At 42.0% G+C, this 16,026-nt stretch overlaps 1 protein-coding gene across 1 annotated transcript; it reads left to right on the forward strand.

Moving 5' to 3' along the window:
- The first annotated feature begins 2,524 nt into the window (after nucleotides 1–2,524).
- Nucleotides 2,525–13,812, forward strand: NOL11 (nucleolar protein 11). The gene is made up of 18 exons (XM_053960269.1): nucleotides 2,525–2,692; nucleotides 4,095–4,208; nucleotides 4,931–4,987; nucleotides 5,577–5,722; nucleotides 5,984–6,041; nucleotides 6,553–6,691; nucleotides 7,075–7,287; nucleotides 7,589–7,665; nucleotides 8,344–8,467; nucleotides 9,151–9,254; nucleotides 9,505–9,579; nucleotides 10,362–10,546; nucleotides 10,783–10,908; nucleotides 11,062–11,277; nucleotides 11,762–11,840; nucleotides 12,713–12,805; nucleotides 13,122–13,229; nucleotides 13,527–13,812. The coding sequence occupies exons 1-18, from the start codon at nucleotides 2,555–2,557 to the stop codon at nucleotides 13,638–13,640; spliced, it is 2,166 nt and encodes a 721-aa protein (XP_053816244.1). The 5' UTR covers nucleotides 2,525–2,554; the 3' UTR covers nucleotides 13,641–13,812.
- Nucleotides 13,813–16,026: the final 2,214 nt, after the last annotated feature.

The raw sequence follows: 16,026 nt of genomic DNA on the forward strand, positions 1-16,026 counted from the left end.
TTTGATTATTCTGGAAGGTGATTTTGTGACATCTAGTAGCCAATTTGCATTAATTGCTGCTGTAGAGACTTTGAAACTGAAATATTTGTTCCTTGAATTTCAGTTTGTAACAAGACCGCTATACTTTGCTAAAACTGCTTTGAAGCTTGCTGCACTATAACTTCAAAACAATGTGTTATCCTTTGAAATAAGCCAAATGTATATGCTTTTTATGATTAGTGAGTGCAGTAAGAGAGAATTCAAAATCTTGTCAATAGGAGATTTTCTGTTGCCATTGTTTGGACTGTTTTCTATGTGTAAGTTAAAATTGCTAAATAAGTCTAACAACGTTTTGCTTTAAATGAACAGCATGGTCATTGAATTATGATCTCCTGTAGTTTTGTGGTGTCACTAAAGCAGGTTTTATTGGTTTATTACATTTCTGTGATAATTCCACGTGATTCTGTTATGTCCAGTAATTAATTTCTTTTATTTAGAGCACTGATGGCAACATCAGGCAATGCATCACCACCGTTAAAGAAGGACCAAGTCTTGATTTGCTCTGCACGTTCAATAGTGCAAGGCTCAGCAGGAGAATTTGACTGTCATTTTTCTCATATCACTTAGTTTCTGGATTTTTCCAAGTTATTTATTATTTTTAATATTGTATTTTCGTTGCATTTTGTTGTAAATAAACTACCAACAACTATTCTTTACAACAGTGGCTGTTTTCTCTTACTGGGTCTCCTGTAGGCAGAAACCTCCTCATTAACATGTAACATTGGCATTTCTATCCCAGCTCTGCAAGTCACTTCCTCAAAATTAAACAGAACAAAGAATTAACTTTGTGAGGAAAATTTAAAGCACTTACAGCCTCTCCTGGGTTCCGTTGTGCCCCTGCTCTGTAAAGGTTTTACCGGGGCAGGTGCCCCATCAGTCTGGCATTAGCCCATTCACTTGTAAATGACCATTTGGTTGACAAGGAAGTTTTTCAGTGGGGAATCTAATCCTTTATGTAGGGTTTGGCAGCTCAGTGTTGTACCAAGTAACTGGAAAATACTGGAAGAGAGACCACTCGAATCCTCTCAGGCTTGTCTCCAAGCCAGTTAATTTTAGTCAACAGAAGTTTCCCTTGCACAACGGTTCTTTATAAGGTTTTACACAGAGACTTTCTCCATAGAAACGAAGCTTTCCCTGCTCCAGAGGAACGACAGCGTTCATTCAGGAGGAAAAAGCTTCCGGGCAGCGTGGGACAGGGCAGGGGGAACAAAGAGGGGACTGGAAATGTTTTCAATTGGAAATCGCACGGCGCAAAGGGGGCAGAGCCCGCGCAGCCCCGGGGGCATCTCGGCAGCCGCTGGGTCACCGTGCCCGGCCCTGCCACCGGAGCCAGGTGTGGCTGAGCAGGTGGGGCAGGGCACAGGCCCAAAGTGACCCCAGTGACCCGCACTGACCTTGTACACCTTGGGCTCCTATTCTTGGGTAGGGCTGCACTGAAATCTGCACACACTCAAAATCCTACACAGGAAAATACAAAGCGGTGAAAACCCGAATGGGACCCTCCGGCTGCGCGGTCGGCGGGGCCGGGCTGTGCCGCAGAGGGGACAATCCCGGCCCCGTACCGCTGCCCGGGGGACAATCCCCCTGCCCCGTACCGCTGCCCTGGGGACAATCCCGGCCCCGTACCGCTGCCCTGGGGACAATCCCCCTGCCCGTACCGCTGCCCTGGGGACAATCCCCCTGCCCCGTACCGCTGCCCTGGGGACAATCCCTGCCCCGTGCCGCTGCCCTGGGGACAATCCCTGCCCCGTACCGCTGCCCTGGGGACAATCCCCCTGCCCCGTACCGCTGCCCTGGGGACAATCCCCACCTTGTGCCGCTACCCAGGGGACAATCCCTGCCCCGTGCCGCTGCCCAGGGGACAATCCCCCCCTCACCCCACCCGTGCCTCACAGGGCAGTCGCACAGGCGGGGCCGCAGCCCGGGACGGCCCGAACCCAGCGGGGCCCGCGCGCACCTCCAGCCCCAGCGAAGCCCTCACCGCCCGTCCCCGGGCACAGCAGCGCGCACGTGACCGTCTCATTAACATACACGTGACCTTCATTACCAGAGACGTGACCCCCCTCATTGCCGTGCACGTGCGCCATTCATTAGCGTAAATCTGACCCCTCATTAGCATACAGCCGGCGCTGCCGGGCGGGCCGTGGGAATGCCGCGGGAGCGACGGGCTCGGAGCGCGGAACGCCCCGGGAAAGGGCAGCCGAGTGAGGGCAGTGCCCGCGGACCCCTGAGCGTCCCGCTGTGGGGCGCTGTCCCGAGGACAAGTGCTACCGCTCTCCTCAGCTTTCACAACGCTTAGAGCACCTACACCTCCGGAGCCCTCAGCCGCACCCACCGCGGAGCCGCCCCGCGCGCTCGGGGAAGGCGAGGCCGGGCCGGGCAGGGCCGCGCGACTGCAGCGCGCGCTCCCTGTCGCGACAGCGCCGGGCCTGTCCCGACCCCGGCCGGCCCCGCCCCGGGTCACGCAGGGGTGCGCGCGCCACGCCAACTCTCGCGAGAGCCGGGCCTGGCCAAGATGGCGGCGCTGTGCGAGAGCTTCACGCTGCGCGGGCCGGGCCCCGGCGGCGGCGGCCCCGGGCTGTGCCTGGAGCCGGGCCCGGGCCCTGACCTCGTGCTGCTCACCGAGCGCGGCCGGGCCGCCACGCTCTTCAAGGTACCGCGCGCGACTGCTCGGGAGGCGGCAGCGCCGCTCCGGGCAGCCCCGGCATGGGGGGTGTCCCGGGCAGGGCCGGGGCCGCGCTGCTTCCCGTATTCCCTCTCTGCCCGCCTGTCCGGGCCAGGCCCCGCTGCCCCCTGCCGCCATCCCCGGCGGGACGCGGGGCGGGGAACGGCTCCGTCCCGGGAGCGGCGCCAGCCCGGCCCGGCCGTGCTCTGCTCCCCGCTCCCTCTGCTCGGGAGCGCGGGCCGGCTCGGGCGCTTGTTCTCGTATTTCTCCTTTTGCTGATATTCTCTGTCCGTCCCCCGTCCCAAAAACCACTTACCCGGAGCCACAGGTGCGTGTCCCTGCAGTGCCAGGTTCTGAGCTGTCAGCTCAGTGTCAGCTGCCGTCCTGCTGGCAGCAGGAAGACTTTAGTTTGTAGCACCTGAAAATGGAAATATGTTCTGGTCTCTGTTATTCCATAGATCATAATAAGGAACTTTAAGGCAAGTAAAGTTCCTGTGTTAAGTTGACAGTCACATCCACGCGGTTGGGGACTGTAGTGGCAGGACAAGCAGGAATGTGTTTAAACTGACAGAGAGTAGGTTTAGGTTAGATATTGGGAAGAAATTGTTCCCTGCGAGGGAGGTGAGGCACAGGGTGCCTAGAGCAGCTGTGGCTGTCCCTGGATCCTTGGAAGTGTCCCAGGCCAGGCTGGACAGGGCTTGGAGCACCCTGGGACAGTGCAAGGTGTCCCTGCCCATGGCAGGGAGTGGGACTTGGTGATCTGAAGTCCCTTCCAACCCAAAGCATTCCATGATCTAAATGGGTTGATGATACAGACCCCTTTGAGTTGTTTATTCCCCCTGCCAAGACCATATGTGACAACACAACTTTGTAAATATGCCCAGTGTACTCTGGAGGGAGGAGAGGGGCTTGAGTGCCCTCAGCTGTGAATCACAGAGAACAGGAGTTCAGACTGCAAAATCCACTGCTCTTGACCTCAATAATTCACCTTGAAATCAGAAGAGAAAAAGCACAAGTGTGATTGTATTAGTCAGTAAAAACAAATTACACTAGTGATAAAATTAATATTTGCCCTTTCATGTACCTGTGCTTCATGGCATAAGCCCTTCAGACTGTTACAGGACAAAGTAACAGTCCTCATGTATTTCTTACATGAAAAGAAATCTCATTAATGTAAAGTTCTTTCCTGTTATTCTGAAATTGTTGGTGTTAGAGGTGGAAACAGGAATGCTCAAGAGGAATTTCTGAGTATAGCAGTTTCCATATTTTAATATTCTAATTCAGGTCAGATGTGGCTGCCTCTCATTTCCTTTCTGTCACGAGAGAAGTCCCCAAAGTGGCCTTTCACATGTTACATTTGAATTGTAGTGTCTTTGTTCTGACTCTGTAGATTTCGGATCAGAAGCCCCTGGGCTGTTGGTCAGTTAAGCATGGGCAGATTCTCACCTGTCCTGTCGTGTGCAACTTTGAAACCCACGAGTACATCGCAGTTCATGACGACAAGGTGAGATCCTTCATCCTTCTGTAGAGGGAGAAAGGAGTTGGTGGGTCCTCCTGAGGGAATGTAGGTAGGAAAAAATCAGCAGTGTGACATTTCTGGTTGAAAGTGTGGGGAGCCCTTGGCACATTGGTGACATGAGCAGCTTCTGTGCTGAGCACCATGGTCTGGTGGCCCTTGGAGACAGGAGATGCTCAGTGCCTGGTGCATGCACTCCCTAAGGATGAGTTACTTCTCCTGTTTTAGCCTGGGTGACATTTACAGTTGCATAATCATGGTACTGGAATGGTTACAATAATTCACACACCCATCCTTGTTTTTCTGCTCTTGTTTAATAGTTAAAAGTGTCTCTTGTGTTTATGTAGCATTTGCTTAGATCGTGCTGAGCCTTTGGCTTTTCATTGCTGTTGATGAAATATCATTCCTGGCCTGGCATTGCTTGTGAAAATCAGGCCATCTGTATCTCACCTGTCTCCACCACTCTGATCTACTTTAATTCAGAGTTCTGCAGAGTCCTTTTCTTCATTCTTTCCTGTCCTTTCTTTCCAACTCAGGATTTGTGAGCTTAGTTTCTATTTCTGTTGCTTCTGCTCCCCCCTGGGACAGTTCCCATTCAGGTTACTATGAATGCTCCCTGTGTGCTTTCCTCCTGTTGCAGTTGCTGGTATTTTGAGTGCTGAGAAGTTTGTGTGTTACTGTTTTACCTAAAAATTATGCTTCTCTTAAAGGTTTTAAGAATATGGAAGAATGAAGATATTAACTTGGACAAAGCCTTTAAAGCAACAGTAAGTCTTCATGTGTTCTCTTCTATGTGTTTTGGATCCTGGTGGAGGGGAAAACTGCTCCAATTTTCATAGTATTGGCCATATTACATTTTAGCTTAACTTATGCTTCATGATGTTGTGGAGTATTGCAAAGAATCCACTTGCACTGACTTTATCATCAGAATATTACTCTTAAAGTGATTTTTATGCCAAGGCCAGCATTTCTGAGGACTTCCTAAAGATGATGAATTGTGTTCAATTACAGATCTTCATGTTCTGCTGGTTGCTGTGTTAACTATCACTTTGTGTGTTGCTGTAGAGCAGTTGTGTGACCTCCTGACCCTATCATGTATTTTCTGATCTGATTCAGGAATGTGATGCTCATCAGGACATTTTCCTGGCTTTTTTTTTTTTTTTTTTTTTGGGTAGCGATTTGCATTATTTGTGGCATTTCAGCAAATCAGCAACATTCAGATCTACATTACTAAGAATCTTAAAAGTTCATAATTTTTCTGTTAAAAGTTTATTGGCAAAAGTGAGAATAATGAATAAAGCACTCAGTTTTCAGGGTAGTGCAGCAGAGAACAGAGATTTGCTTTTGTTCTTGCAGCTCTCAGCAGATGTGTACAGGATCCACTCCCTTCCCCAGGGGGGGCCGGTGGTGCTGTTCAGGGGAGGGGCAGCTCGGACACTGGATGTGCTCTTGGAAGCTCCTCAGCAGGAGATTGAAAACCTCATCTCAGCTGAGGTCATCAGGTAAGGGGTGCCACTTTGTGATGATTCTTGCTTGGGGGAGTTGACTGTGATGCTGAAAGTTGTTTCCTCTTTTGAGGAGATGGGGGGAAATCGAAGACCAAGATCATGGGGTTGAGTGTTTTCTTCCAAGACTTTGTTTTTAAAATCTTAGAGTTATTTATAAAGATTTCCTTAACATTAGAAGGTGCCTAGTGTATAGTGATATGACTTTATACATAAACCTAGAATTTGGAAGATGTTCATCCAGCTTTCTGGTTTTAGGTGGAGTGGAGCGTTTATGGAAGGCCAACAACCTGTCTTAATTTTCACTACTGAGAAAGTGAGTTAAATACTTTTTATTTTAAAAACTCTCATAGCAGGAGACCTGAGTGCTTTTTCCAAAATCCATCACTGGTTTTATTTGATTTTAAGAGCTTTTAGTGGAATCATTATCCTGATTTAATCAACACAGCAGTTAAATGAAAGTTGTGTTGCATTCAGGGCTGAGAAGCTGGGCTCTCAGAACTGCAGAGAACAATTAATAAGATGAAGTACAGTAGACACTGTGTGACTCTTCATCCCTCATTGTGAAGATCTATTGAATAGGATGTATGTTTTTAAAAAAGGAATTATACATGAATCTGTCTTTATGCAAATGCTTCTTCCTGTAAATCCATTTGTTGCATCAAATAAGCATTTTCTTTACTTTTTAGTCTGCAGACTACTCAAGATTATTCTGTATGTCCTAATTTTGCACAACATCCAAAGTTAAGCAGTATTGATATCTGAATTTCTGTTATATCTTCTTTGTGTAAATTAAGGAAAAATTTTCTTTTCTTTTTTTATTTTAGGATAGGGATTTTTTTGTCTATGTACAGAAACCTAAGCTGGGTAGTCTACACAAATACAAGCTTGGACAACAGGAATCAGCCAAGCCACTGTGTTTCACAGCACATATGACAAACCAAACTGTCACACTTCTGTGTTTGTGTAAGTTATATTTGTTAATGGGTTGTGATAATGAAGCAAAAAATTAACATAAAATGTTCGTATTTATGAAATGCTGTTTAATATTTTTAGTTTTTTAAACTTCCTAAAACAGCTACAAGTAGTAATGAAGTATTCCTGGTATTTTAATGGTTGCAAAGCCAACTGTTCCTTTCTGCAGATCTCACTGCACCTTTACTGCTGTACTTTTAATTTTGCTGCTTTGGATTATAATAAGTCCTTTAAATATCCTGCATTAATTCTTCTTTCAGCATTTACTGGATACTGGGTTTTTTTTGGATGTTCTGTTGCCATATGATACCAAACAGTTTTTTTTCCACAAAAAAAAATTTGTAAAAGAGTGATTATTATTTCTCTTCTGACAGATTCCAATGCCTCTGTGTACCAGGTTCTGATACCTCTACAGCAAGATACTGAAGAAGAAGAGGAAGAAGAAAAAGAAGAAATTTTGTCCAAGTCACTACTACTAAACCTTTCAGTATCTGGAACTGTTCTGAAAGGAACATCTTTAGTTGTCCTGGACAAAGACTACGTTGCAGTGTTGGGCAGTCTGGCTGCACCTGGGAACAAGCCCAAAGGTAACTTGAGAAATCATTTTAAGGTATTATAAGGCCTAAAATTTCCTTGGTCAAAGCACTGGGTGGGAAAACTGTGCTGTCCCTCTTGTCTCAGCCTCTGGTTTAAAGTTCTTCACTGGAAAACCAACTTTTCTTTAAATTGAGATTTAACCTGAGTGATGAAATTCCTAATGCTAAATATTGGCTGAGCTGTTTTCCAACAGTTATTTCTGTTTGCTCTAGCATTTGTAACTGAAAGTAGCAAAGGTAAATGTAGTGCTTTAATGGCTTTTTGGTCTCATCTATCTGTTACTTCCCTCAGAGTATCTGACCATATGGAATACAAAATTTCAGACGTTGCAAACCTCAAAGGAGTTGCCCCTGGGGACCAGTGGCCAGGTAAGGCTCAGCCATGGGTTTGGGTTCCCTGAGCTTTGTGCATTTGACAGCAGGGAAGGGACTGTTGGGCTGCAGAGCTCTGCTGCTGCTAGAGGAGCAGTAATTGCAACTTGTGCAGCAAAATTAATGCTGACCAGTTGATGAGCACTTTGTCAGAATATTCTCTGGGAGAATGGTGGCCTGTAGGAATTTCTGTAATCATGATTATTTGGTGTGAATAAAATCACTGAACACAAAACCCAGCAGTGTCTGTTCTGTTCAGGCAATTTGCAGTTGAAGAATTAAATGATTCTATGAACACCTGAGCAGCACTTCAAGCTATTCAAGAGTCAAATAGGTGAAATGATTCCTAAGGAATAAATGCACCAGTGAACCAGAACAGCTGACTGCTTTTGTCTGAAAATCCCACAAGAGGAAACTTAAAATGTGAAATTTTCAGACAACTTAATGCCTTGAAGCAGCCTATATTTTAGGATATCCTATATTTTAGGATATCCCTGGAAAAATACTCAACATTTGTAATTTCTGCTGCTAACAAATGTTAAACCTACTGCAAACAATTAAAAATAATCTGATCACTGACTTCCAGTGACTTAGCTTACACTAAGGAGTTACACATCATTGCAGGAACTCACTTTTCTGCTTATCTCATTTAAGATACATTTTAATATTTTGCAGTTGTGGTGTTACGAGGAAAAATTTTTTCTAATTCATGGGAAAGTGCTGACTGTAATTATGTACAAGTGTGAAACATCATCCTTGGCAGCTGCTGTGGGAAAGCTAAAGGACAGTCAAACCCTTGGTAAGATGTTTTTGTTTGTTTTTTATAATTACAGTGAAAAGATCTTGTAAAAGGAAGATGTCTGAAATTGTATAAAAATTATTTTAATGCAGTCCTATAAAATTAATTATTTTAGTCTAAACAGCTTGAAGCAACTTCACACTGTACTGTGTTCCTGGCTGCTAAATTTACTGGTGCTGGGAACACCAAAGCACAGAAATATCTGAATTTATTGTGGCTTCACTTAACCTGGGTTGTCATTCAGATACTGGAATTACTGAGAACACTGGAATGCTGGTAATGAATACTGAGAACAAAGTGAAGTGCTGTTTTTCTAAAAAGTATTTTCAAAGAGTTTGTGGTTGGATAGGGCAATGTCAAACCTTAGTTTGTGAACTTCAGTTTAAAATTGTTCTGTCATAGTGGTTTTAAACACTGCATTGGTAAAACATTGCAAGTAATGCTCAGGATAAATTGTGTAATAACTTACTTCTCTTGCTCCCAGAGGCAAAATGGAGAAACAGTATAAAAAAGGTCATAAAATTACCCACTGCTGAAATAAAACTGGCAACTTTCTTGGCATAAAATCACTTGCATTATAGTTTAGAAAGTATCTATTAGCATAAGAAGTTGATGCAATATTCATACTTCAATAAATGTGCTGTAAGTGTTATCTTCACGTAGTTTCATTTGTGTGTTCCCAGATGTGTCCTCGTTTGTGAACTGGAATACTCTGGGAGATGAAGAGCCAGTGGTTTCCTTTCAGTCCCAGGAGTCTGTAGCTCTGAAAGCAGAGTCCAGAATGAATGTAAGTTAGCATTAGGGTCGTTTGAGGTTGTTGATTATCTTGTCTCTCCCCATGCTGCTACTCTTAGGTGTGGCAGCAGAAAGAAGTTACACTTTATCTGTTACTGATTGTTTCTAACACTGTTTCTGCAATTAGAGTTAGTAATTATAGTCTGGACAGCAAGTTGATGCATGAAGTGTCCTTTTATCTTGCTTGAAATCCTTAAATGTTTTGGAGCTGAATAATAACTCTGTGTTTTTCTTTACCACAGCTAAGAACAAGAAGTAGCACTGTTGGTGAACAGTCAGGGACCTTATCAGTTGGTCGGCTCTTACTAAAACTCAAAGTAAGTAACCCAAATATCCTCAAGTAGTGTTTAGACACTCTCAGAATGTTCTAGGTGTCCCTTAAGCTGTTACCTCTTTCCATGTCCTCTTGCACAGATCAGGTTGACCAAGCTGCCTTTAACAGGTGAGAGGAAGGATATTCTTATTACCATTATTGTGCAAGAACAGCGTTTGGGCATGATGAAATTAAGTTTTGTCATAGAAGCATGTTTTGAGAACTGTACAATACATGGCTTATAACAGCTGAGTTCTGGAAACTTGCACAGATTTGTTCCTTTTTAATGACAGTCTCTTAAAATAAATAAGGGAGGATATTTCATCTGAACTTTGCTTGTTTAGGTTCTTATTTATGGCCTTAATTTTATTGAAGGCATTTTGGCCATAGGAAGTCGGAGGAATTGTCAGGAATGCCACTGTAAATACAGCAATAAGCTCTTTAGTTCCTTTCTAGAACTTGCTGCAAGTGCTGTGATAGGTCAAACAGGAAGGGAAACTTATCTACAGTTCACCTGTGGCTGGACACCTTGGTATTGTCACTGATGTAACAGGATGCATGAGCAGCTCCTGCTTACCTTAGTTCAGAGTGAGGCATTTCCTCATGTAGCTCTTTCATGCTTGAGAGAATCTATCCTATCAAAACGCAGAGTGGTGAGGGATTTCTGTAAATTTTTGTAACTTGAATTCCAAAATAGGTCTGCTTCACCTTGGTCTAATTAATGCCAGGGTAGTTCTCAAACATGTGCCTTGTACTTCTGAGTTGCACAGTATTTGTCTTTTCCAGAATGCTTCTACGTTTGTGTTGGAAACTGAACTGAGACAACTAATGGCAAAAGCACCGACCCCAGATCTGCAAGCCACCATTGGCTGTGTGGTCACTGCCGTTATAGACAGATGTAAAACAAATCCAAAGTACTACCCTCAACATTTCCTGCAGGAGATCGTTGAAACCCGGGACTTGTCCTACAGGTAGTGACTCTGCATTTTTTAAAGTGTAAGGAGTAGTCTTTAAAAAAAGTAGAAGTAAGGTTCTTTATAAGCTGCTCTTGAATTATCAGAATTTAGTACCAAAGGTGCTTATTTTCTGCTGAAGTTGGTGTTTTACATAAAAATGCAGTTGAGGAGGAAGATTAGTACTACTACCTTAGTCGCCAGTGTAGTTCTCAGTGTGGACTGTGCAACCTATTAATTTCATATTCTTATAGTTTATGTCCAGATTTAATGGCTATTGCTTTGGAGAAAAAAGACATGCATCTCTTACAAATCTGCCTAGAACGGTTTCCAGATATTCCTGAAGAAATTACTTATGCTTGCCTGAAAGCATTTTTAAGGTAAGTCAAAATCAGTCTTTGTTTCTTCACCAAATTTTAGTCTGTTTTTGTTTTCATAATAAGCTTCAAAGAGTTCATTATATGTGTTGACGACATTGCTGATTTTAAAGCTAATAATTAAAAGTGTTAAATGTCTGAAATTTTCTTCTACAGCATGAGTGAAGACCACCTTGAAAGTATAGATATAAATCTAGATTCTGCGATCTGTTACGTTGATGTTGAATTCAACGATATGGAAGTTAAGACTGAAATTCTGGAGAATGGTTTCAGTGCAGAGATGGACCAGGACATGTGTGATACCAAAATCCCCAAGGAAAGCTGGAGCGATGGTGAATCCTGCCCTGTTGGGCTTCGGAAGGCAGCATTGCTGTATCCTCTGCGTGGTGAAGGGAAGCCAGAGCATTGCATGTGCTGCGGATGTTTATATTTGGTATTGCCAAAAGGCACATCCTCTGTTACTGCTAAAAGTTTCTGAGTTCTCATAAGAGCTGTTCCTACTCAGTAGAAAAACTGTTTAAAATAGAAATAGAAACATTTAGCTTTTAGAATGTATCTACACAAATTTAGTTTTATTACACTTTTGCAATAATTTTTCTCTACTTAAGAGAAAAGGTATCAGTGCTTTGGATGTGTCTGTTAAAACACTTCAAGCAGTTAGACCCTTGCAGTGGACAGAACTATTGAAGTTAAATCTGTCGTAATGGTTCAGTTGCTGTAGATATTTCATGATAGAAATAAGATTCAAATAGAACTTCACTCAAAAACCTGGAGAAATATTTTCTTTAGAATTCACTCTGGTTTGTTGAAACTGGTATTTTTCCTGCAATGTTACTCCCTTAATAGCACTGCACAGAAATGCTGTTCTCCATTCAGCTTACACTGAAACATTTCTTTTGCCTCACCTGAAAAACCTTCCAGCTCAACAAGCTATTGTAAGTATTTTAACACTAAAAAGTGTAAAAGCACTTATTATTTTGTGGTGAAGGAAAGGGAAGAGATTTTTTGTATTGTATATGAGAAATTCACTGTTCTTTCAGGAGTCTGAATAACAAACTAATGCACAAAAATGATGCCTAATAAGATTTAATATTAAGATTTAATTTAATTTATATTAATATTTAATATAATTTAATAATATTTAATATTAAGGAATATCACATTTTTCCATATACTTACATAATTTTCTTGATATTTCCAGTCCTTGCTTATTTTAGAAGATGTAAGTAAGAAACTCTCTTTATGACCCAGCATACCTGGAAAAAGTTCATATTCTGTTAGCAAGTAATAATACCTTCCCTTTATTTAGATGTTGTTTAAGAAAGGAAAAATACACAGTAATTAGTCAGTCCTATCAGAGACAGAAGTTTAGAAATTATGAGACACAAACTCTCTATAATCCCAAATGTAATACAAACCTAGATCACCTCAGTTTAGGAAAAAACCACTAAACTCCCCTGTTTCTAAAAATCTGAAATACAACTTCAAGAACTTTGTGTACCTGAGCATATGTGTAATTTTCCAGTGATTTTAGAAAAACCCTGCACATCAAAACAAAGCTGATCTCAGCTCTGACACATCTCCTGGAACAGTGATTACCCCTGAATGTAATTTACACTGAATACTGTTGAGAATTTTCAAACATCCAGCTATGGGTGGTGTAAGAGAACCATAAAACTTGTTTTTAATGTGTAGTATACAGGCATCTGTGTTGTATTCAAAAACAAAAAAAATAAATTAAAAAAAATCCTTATGAATATGGTAATGTGCTTGTCCTTTACGAATGTTCTGAATTTTCTACTTTCAGCTATTTCTCAGGTATTTATATTACCTGTATGTGAAATGCAGTGAAAAAGTTAACACCACTCTTCCTGGAGTACGCTCTCCCACAATAAATCAGGTGAGCAGCTCATTCTAAGAACTCATTCTAAGTGCTTCCTTCTCTTTCTGGGGTGTGTAACTGTGAGTAGTTGGGAATATCTAAAATTAACTGAAGTCTGCATTCATTCTACAAAGAACTGTCCATCAATATAACCTGTATGAAGTCAGATGTAACACTTTAACAATCAAAACGCAAATATACCTTAAAATGTGCCTGAAAATATGATCCCATGCATTTTGCATTAGAAGTTACTGTCTCAAAGTTCAGCTTTTAAAGCCAAACGTGTTATTTCCAGATTGGGAAGTGTAAATGTACTTTTCTTGTTTGTCTTCAGATCATGGATTGGATGTGCCTGTTGCTTGATGCTCAATTCACTGTCATGGCGATGCTTCCAGAAGCAAAGGACTTGGTTTCAAACCTGCATAAGTTTGTGAGGGCCCAAGTAAGTTGCATCTTCTGGGATAATTATTTGATTTTCAGTTGGATTCAGAATATGGATGTTGAGAACAGGAGAAGACAGACAACAGCAAATTATATAGTGAATGAAATAATGTCTGTCCTCCTCTGTATTCTCCTTCCTGGGCAGTTGCCTCTGTCTCATTTGGATTTCAAAAGCTGCTTTATTTTTGGTTTAAATATCTTAAGCTGTGCAGAACCACAGATAGTTCCACAGTATGATGATGTATGAAAAGAATTAAAGTGTATTTTATTACAAATGTTTCTGTTTTCTTCTTTTCAGGTACGGTTCTACTCAGAACTCAACAAGATGGAAGGAAGTTTGCGGGAATTACAAAGACTGAACCTCCTGAGAGAATCTCAGACCTATTCTATTGAAGTGCTGGAAATCATTTGAATTTGAAGTTCATTAACACATTTATTGATTCCTTTTATGACAAGGATGTATTAGCACTCCATATTGGGGCTGTCAAAAGTTGTTTTCTACATAGGAGGAGCTGGTTACTTTGTAGCTACATGGGAGTTGTAAGTTTGAACCTTGTGTATTAAAATCTGTCTTTTTGACTGGATGAGAAGCTGGATGTTTGCTTATATTTTCATGTAGAATTTTGATCATGAGAACTTCCTAGAATACCACACGATTCTTGGCTAAACATGAGATGGTTGTGGCAGAAGTACAGGGGGAATAACTTGCTGCCTTGGGCTGTATAACTTGGAAAGAGCTGCACACACAGTTAAAAGGCTCAAGTCACTTTGGAAGGTGACATGTTTAGTAGTATTTATACACTGTCAGTATCAAATGTATGTAGAAGTCTGAAAAAAACCCCTGCAGTAGCAGCTGAAGAGGGGGACTTCTTGGCACTGGTAGTAGTTGATTTCAAAGTTTTGGACAAGAAAACTTACCTTGAATTTAAAGAATATTCTTACCTACATCTGTTTGTTTTCTGTAAGTACTTTTTCAACTACTGAACACCTCAACTTAGTTAGTGTCACCTATGCTGCTTGGATTCTAGCATTTCAAAGTATGTCTTAGATTGATTTTAACTTACTTTGAAATACAAAGTGATGAACTAAAGTTTTATGTAGACAACATTTGTTGAAGATTTTACAGGTGTCTGTTGAATTATTCTTCTGATGAGGCATTCACTTAAAGCTGACTTGTAGCAAGATACTTGTGGGACTGTTCATCTGGAATAGGGAAAAATGGGACAGAAGCATAATGCTGAATTTCCTGGAGTCAAGTATAAGGTGGATTGTTGGGGACAAGATAATCAGTACCTTTTCAGAACAGCAAATATGTTATTTTTACTAATTATGTGACGGAATATTAGTAGAATTCAGCGTATCAGTGTGACATTCACATTCTCTGGACAGAGAGACATAATTCTGTCTCTCAGGATTTCTTGGAGAAGCACAGAGGGAAGAAGAGAAAACAATCTTTATCTCTGCTCCTTTGTTTTCCCCATGTGGAATGTGGTGTGGAGATTGTTTACCTGCAGTGATTGCTGGGTTGGATTCTGGTGAAGGTTGTTTGGGTTCAGTGACCAATGGGATCCAGCTGTGGCTCAGGCTCTCAGCAGAGTCACGAGTTTGTTAGTTAGGTAAGTAAGAAGTAAGTATGTAGAATAGTACAGTATCTCTTTAAATAGTGCATTAATGTAATATAGTTTTAATAAAGCTATCCTTCAGCCTTCTGATCTGGAGCCAGACGTCATCATTTCTTCCCTGAGCTGGTGTTTGCCGCATTTTACTATATATCAGTATATTGATATACTTTGGTTTTCATCATCTAAATAAAATGACAATTGGAAGTATCTTGAATTACCTCAGCAAAAGTCATGTAAGCCCTTCCTTCCTACACCTGACTTCCAGTCTACTGCTGAGCTCTAGTGTAATGTTACTCAGCAACACCGTGGTGTCTTAGAAACATGTACATGAAACTGATTTGAGAGCTGAACACCTGAATACAATTCCTAACACATTATGAAATACTTTGGAGTGAAGGACTGGACAAAAGCATCTCAATAATTTAAGCAAGAACATATGCTCACTTGTTCTGAATGCCATCCAGCTGTAGGTTAAGTTCTTTCCCTTTTCCTTGGAGAAAGGAACCCACCCAGACAACAGCTTGGAACAAGTGGGCTATTCATCTTCTCCAAAGTGCCTTGTGAAAGGAAGCTTTTTCTGCATCTGTCCTAAGGATGGAAGCAGGGTAGAGCTTCCACCCAAAAATTCCTCTTCCTGCTGTATTCAATTCACTTATAAATATGCTCATTTAACTACCAGCAGACTCCAAATAGGAGCTCCAAGTTCCAAATCAGTGTGCTCTACTCTTGAGGGGAATGGGCAGGTTTTGGGGTTGGGGTTGATTTCTCTACTGAGCTGTGTGTTGGAAAGGACTAGTTTATATCCTGTCCCTGAAGGTAACATACCTCTCTATGCACTGATTTCTTCACCTATAAAATGAAAATTAGTAAGTCCTATTCAATAAGCACTTACACATCACCAACTGATGAGGGGTGGGATTAAGAGACGAGATACTCTGGTTCACAGTTCAGAAGCCCATGATTCTCAGCACATTTGATCTACCACAAATACACAAAGTCCACAGTATTTCGGAGGTGTTAATGCTCTCACAATGCTGCAGGCTGTGTGATTGGTGCAGCAGGTGCACCTTTGCTAGATTGTCAGTGTATAGACAGCAGAATGCACAGGTGTTTTTCCCATGATACCAGAAGGAGATAATGGAAAATGCGTGTCTGTATATTCATGTATTTAAAGAG

The sequence above is a fragment of the Vidua chalybeata genome, chromosome 19, assembly GCF_026979565.1.
Source record: "Vidua chalybeata isolate OUT-0048 chromosome 19, bVidCha1 merged haplotype, whole genome shotgun sequence".
Lineage (NCBI taxonomy): Eukaryota > Metazoa > Chordata > Aves > Passeriformes > Viduidae > Vidua > Vidua chalybeata.

Coding starts and splice junctions, on each gene's coding strand:
- NOL11 (XM_053960269.1), top strand. CDS start 2,555: ATGGCGGCGCTGTGCGAGAGCTTCACGCTGCGCGGGCCGGGCCCCGGC. Junction 2,693..4,094: donor GGGCCGCCACGCTCTTCAAG/GTACCGCGCGCG, acceptor CTGACTCTGTAG/ATTTCGGATCAGAAGCCCCT. Junction 13,230..13,526: donor ATAAGTTTGTGAGGGCCCAA/GTAAGTTGCATC, acceptor TCTTCTTTTCAG/GTACGGTTCTACTCAGAACT.